General features: G+C 38.8%; 1 protein-coding gene across 2 annotated transcripts; it reads right to left on the bottom strand.

Moving 5' to 3' along the window:
• Positions 1 to 708: 708 nt before the first annotated feature.
• On the bottom strand, positions 709 to 3,301 carry LOC122944524 (gamma-crystallin-3-like). 2 transcript variants are annotated; one of them, XM_044302905.1, is made up of 3 exons: positions 3,293 to 3,301; positions 2,791 to 3,037; positions 709 to 974 (listed from the first exon to the last, which is right to left on the bottom strand). In XM_044302905.1, exons 1-3 carry the CDS (start codon positions 3,299 to 3,301, stop codon positions 709 to 711), a joined length of 522 nt encoding a protein of 173 aa, XP_044158840.1. The 2 variants fall into 2 exon arrangements, with proteins under 2 accessions (XP_044158840.1, XP_044158839.1); XM_044302904.1 differs by having other exon boundaries at positions 709 to 981; positions 2,795 to 3,037.
• Between the last annotated feature and the right edge of the window lie 1,992 nt (positions 3,302 to 5,293).

The raw sequence follows: 5,293 nt of genomic DNA, 5'->3' as shown, positions 1-5,293 counted from the left end.
TTAACAAGCCCTGCCTATAAACAGAATAGCTGCCTAGATCTCTAGGTCCTCAATCACAACTGAGGAACAGAAACATTGCCACTGAGCATTTGCAGTATATATCCCTGATGTGTCGTTTTTGTATCTCTTTCTTTTTCTTTTTCATTTCTGTGTTTTGTTTGTGGGAGTTTGTTATTTTATATGTAACTTATATTAAAGGCTACGTTTTATAACAGGAGGTACCCTGTGACTAAAATAGTAAAGGGCTAGGCAACTTTCCTATTGGTTGCTAGGGATTTTGCTAAGCTCTGACAAATATATTGCAGCCTTCTCATTGGCCAACAAGCAAGAAGGGAGGTTACTGATGAAAAAAAATCTTGAATATTCGTGATTACGAATATATAGCACTATGTTCAACATCTTCGTGAATTCTCGAGGTGCCGATATTCACGATAAAAATGTGCAATTAGAATACCAATCACTATTGTTGAATGATATTGAAGGTTAGCTCATAGCACATTAGGCTCTCCTGAGGCCACTTGCACAGATACTAAATGCAGTACTTACATATGTTATTAATATGGCTCATTGTATATCATATTTCACAATGGTTATTGTTGGTGGATAGAGAATTACAGAATATGAACTAGATAGACAGATAATTTAAACATATTTCAATGTGTTTATTAGCTAAAATAATACAATAATATGATTATACTTTTTCTTAAGTTAGAAATGATGGACACGCCTGAAGGATCCAATTCTAGGAGTAGTAGCTCCCCAGTCGCTGTATCTTCTGAACTCTCCAGGCCTCAGGTAATACTGACGCCCCTTGTAGTTGGGCTCCTCATAGAACATCCAATATCCATCATGCACTTGGCAAGAATAGATGTCATTGTAGCGGAATCTCTCATAAACATAAGGACAGTCTTCACTGAACTCCATCATTTGACCTCTGAAATCTTCTTTCTCATAGATCCTAATTCTGAATGAACCTTGATGCTAGTAAAACAAAATAGCATATTTCCAAAATTATTAACTTTGCAGAACATTGCAGTTTCCAACTATTTCAACTATGATTGTTAATTCTGAATATAAGTTGAGAGCATTTATGATAAAAAAAAAAAAATATATGAGTATGTTTGGTTGAATGCTAATACTGTTTTACTCCTTTCACTAAAAATGCATTTTGCTTATGTCCCATGTGCACAAGCTTTTCACATGGAAAATATCTTTATAGTTTCATTATTAACATGGTACCCTAGAAATCTGTAAATAAGCTTGATATTTTAACCTCATATATGCCACCTCAACTGTAAAATAAAACAACTGCAAATGAATAAAGAAGAAAGATACAGTATACCAGCTTCGGTATCTGCTATTCTAACATATTAGTCACACTAATTAATCACATTAACGCATAGTCATAGTAAGGGCTTATGCACATAAACGTATTTTGCTTCTGTGTCCATTCCGTTTTTTGTGGCCCGTATGTAAAACTATTCACGAGGACGCAAAAAAAAATGGAACTGACTCCTTGTGCATTCCGTTTCCGTAAAACACTGGGTAACACTATCATGGAAAATGACACTATCATGGAATTTTTGTGAACAGCAAACTAAGCTGTAAAAAACAGCATCAGGCAGCTGCAGCCAAGGCCAATAAGATAATGGACTGCATCAAAAGGGGCATAGATGCCCGTGATGAAAACATAGTCCTACCACTTTACAAATCGCTAGTCAGACCACACATGGAGCACTGTGTACAGTTCTGGGCTCCTGTAAACAAGGCAGACATAGCAGAGCTGGAGAGGGTCCAGAGGAGGGCAACTAAAGTAATAACTGGAAAAGGGTGACCACATTGCCCTGAAAGTTTATCAACATTAGGGTTAATCACTCAATCAAAAAATATGACTGAGGGGAGATCTAATTACTATGTATAAATATATCAGGGGTCAGTACAGAGATCTCTCCCACCATCTATTTATCCCCAGGACTGTGACTGTGACGAGGGGACATCCTCTGCGTCTGGAGGAAAGAAGGTTTGTGCACAAACATAGATCAGGATTCTTTACGGTAAGAGCAGTGAGACTATGGAACTCTCTGCCTGAGGAGGTGGTGATGGTGAGTACAATAAAGGAATTCAAGAGGGGCCTGGATGTATTTCTGGAGCTTAATAATATTACAGGCTATAGCTACTAGAGAGGGGTCGTTGTTCCAGGGAGTTATTCTGATTGCCTGATTGGAGTCGGGAAGGAATTTTTTATTCCCCTAAAGTGGGGGAAATAGGCTTCTACCTCACAGTTTTTTTTTGCCTTCTTCTGGATCAACTTGCAGGATAACAGGCCGAACTGGATGGACAAATGTCTTTTTTTGGCCTTATGTACTATGTTACTATGTATGTCCATATCATAAAAAAATAGAATACGTCCTTTTATTGTCCGCATTACGGACAAGGATAGAACTGTTCTATTGGGGCCAGCTGTTCCTTTCCGCAAAATAATTAATGCACACGGACATCATCCGTATTTTTTGCAGATCCTTGTTTTGCGGACCACAAAATACAGGCGGTTGTGTGCATAAGCCCTAACAGGAGATACAGATCTGAACATTTGTAAAATGGGACAAGTCTAAGGGATCATGCACACGACCATATGCATTGTATGTATGTATGGTGTCGTGCAGCAGTCGCAGCATGTTGCATGTCACAGTGCAACACCATTGACTATCATTATAAAAAATTGTGCACAAATTTTCGGTGACAAGAAGTCACGCAACACATGCAGCATTATCCTTAATGAAGAGTATTAACTGACCTGGGGGCTTATGCGACAAGATCTAATGGAGTCATTATAACCCATCCATTGCTGGAAATCAGGATATTCTCCTTTATGAAGAAAATATTGGTGCCCTTTGTAGTTGGGATGTTCATACAAGATCCAGTTTCCACTTTCTACACGGATAGAATTGCAGCGTCTAAAGTATGAAGACAAATCTGGGCATTCAGAGTGACACTCATAAGAGCGACCCTGGAAGTTTTTGTCCTCATAGAAGATAATCTAAGAAATTAGAATGTAAATATAAACATGATAGTATATAAACATGCAAAAATAAATAACATTTTTAAAACATTCTATTGATGGAAGGTTTTTCTTGAAATTGCCTAATTCTTAAGTGAAGCGCCTCACTAAAGCACTGCATTGCACTAAAATGAACAATTCAAGTTTATTGTAAAATCCCTCTTTTCACTAATATCTTTTCAGTTAAAGATTACTAAATTCATTTTGTGCTACACAGGTTCTGAATGCTCTTACCTTGCCCATGATGCTTTATGAACCAGTTTGGCTGTACAATTTTAACTGCTTATTCACTGGTTGTAGAAGACCCTTATATACATCCTCTATTGTATAAGGTACATACAGAACTTTGTGCCAACTAATCAGAATGAATAGCTTTTTTTTACCTACGCTGAGTGTTCACTGTTTGCTTTGACTTTTGTTGTAGTGTTTCGCTCTCACTAGAATTCAAAAGCTGAAAACTTCCAACTATACAGAATGCTTACACTAAAAAATGTTCTCCTCTAGTCTAGTGCATGATTACATAGTGTATCACAATATAACTTTTGTTACATACTGTAAAAAACTATAACATAAAGCATAACAGGAGAAGCCACTAAACAATAATAAAAACAGACAGATGTAATGTAAAATTCACAAATGTATACACAAACTAACCCAGAAAATGTTTGTCTAAGCGGACTTCTACAGGGACCAGTAAAGGGGAAGGAAAAATGCTAGTTCCACCGTAATGCCCATGTAAATGCTCTTTTTATCAATTGATCACATCTTTCATGTAGCACCAAAATCTAATTATTTTAGAACCCCAGCTTCATTGTTTTCTTCAGATGGGAATGTTATTGAAAAATATATGTATATGCTAATGACCTCCTCTTCTTAGGTAAGCACAATTCCTTGAAGTGGGTGATTCATGTGTTTAGAGAGTATGGATTAAATTGGCCTCACAATTAAAAAGCCTCTGTCAGCATGAGCAACACTATTAAACCAAGCATATTGCCTGGTAGAGATGATCAGGCTGAGTAAAACAATATATTTATTTTGCTTGGATCTTATATGGCTGCTGAGAAATGTGTATTTGTATATTTGTATGCAAATTAGGCAGTGGGACCCCTCACTGCCAATGGTTTACAATTATATTTATAAGAAGTCATATTGGTGACACAGCAGCATGAAAAGACAGGGCTATCTCATAGAGTCCCATCAATTAAAGGGCAAGAAGAGTGTATTGAGCAAAGACCCTTTCACACTGCCGATTTTTCCACGCAGGTGCAATGCGTGACATGAAAGCATTGCACCCGCACTGAATCCTGACCCATTCATTTCAATGGGTTTGTGTACATGAGCTTTGTTTTTAACACATCACTTGTGCGTTGTGTGAAAATTGCAGCATGTTCTATATTCTGCGGTTTTCACGCGAAACAAGTGCGGATGCGATGCATTTTTCACTGATGTTTGCAAAGAGATGTTGTTTGTAAACCTTCAGTTTTTTTATCACGCACGTGAAAAACGAATCAATGCGCATTTCACCTGCGTGAATAAAAGCTAAACCACTGAACGCAATCGCAGACAAAACTGACTGAACTTGCTTGCGAAATGGTGCAAGTTTTCCTGAACGCACCCTGAACGCATCCGGACCTAATCCGTATTGTTCGTGTGAAAGGGGCCTAACAGTAGAAGTGTTCCAAGAACTATGCCCACCCTTTGGTGCTCCAACTGCCTAATTTGCATACAAATTAAAGGTACTCATTTCTCAGCAGCCGTTAAACCCCTTCCCACTCCTGGGCGTAATGGTATGTCTAGGTAAGTACTGACTTTGAGGATCTGGGCATACAGCTACACCTGAATGTGCAACTAGTACTGTGACAAAAGGAAGTCTCACTGCACCGATGTCTCTGCTGTCACGGACAGCTGAGACTCAGGAGATGCCAGCATGGGACCAATCGGATTGGTCCCTTGCCAGTGATTGCTCTGATTGGCTAGTCAGTACAAAAAAAAATGGTTACAGGCTCTGATCTTCACAAGATCAGAGCCTGTAAGTGTCCTCTATGCCTCCCGCTGCCCCCCTCCCCCCCCACTGCTGCCCCTTTATGCGACCAACCTCCCTGATGCTGTGGACATTATGTATTGTGATGGTAATATATAGCTGACACGGGCAGGATCAATGCTGGAACCAATTCTGGTCATTTAAACCCTTAGATGCTATGATCAGTAGCCACCCACAGCATCCATGGAGTTAAG

Source organism: Bufo gargarizans, chromosome 8 (genome assembly GCF_014858855.1).
Source record: "Bufo gargarizans isolate SCDJY-AF-19 chromosome 8, ASM1485885v1, whole genome shotgun sequence".
Lineage (NCBI taxonomy): Eukaryota > Metazoa > Chordata > Amphibia > Anura > Bufonidae > Bufo > Bufo gargarizans.
This window is presented reverse-complemented; position numbering and strand designations above follow the sequence as displayed.

What these genes read in the sequence shown, in the direction of transcription:
- LOC122944524 (XM_044302904.1), bottom strand. An exon ending in CTTGTCGCATAAGCCCCCAG is followed by an intron (nt 982 to 2,794) that starts GTCAGTTAATAC and finishes TTGTTTTACTAG; the next exon opens with CATCAAGGTTCATTCAGAAT.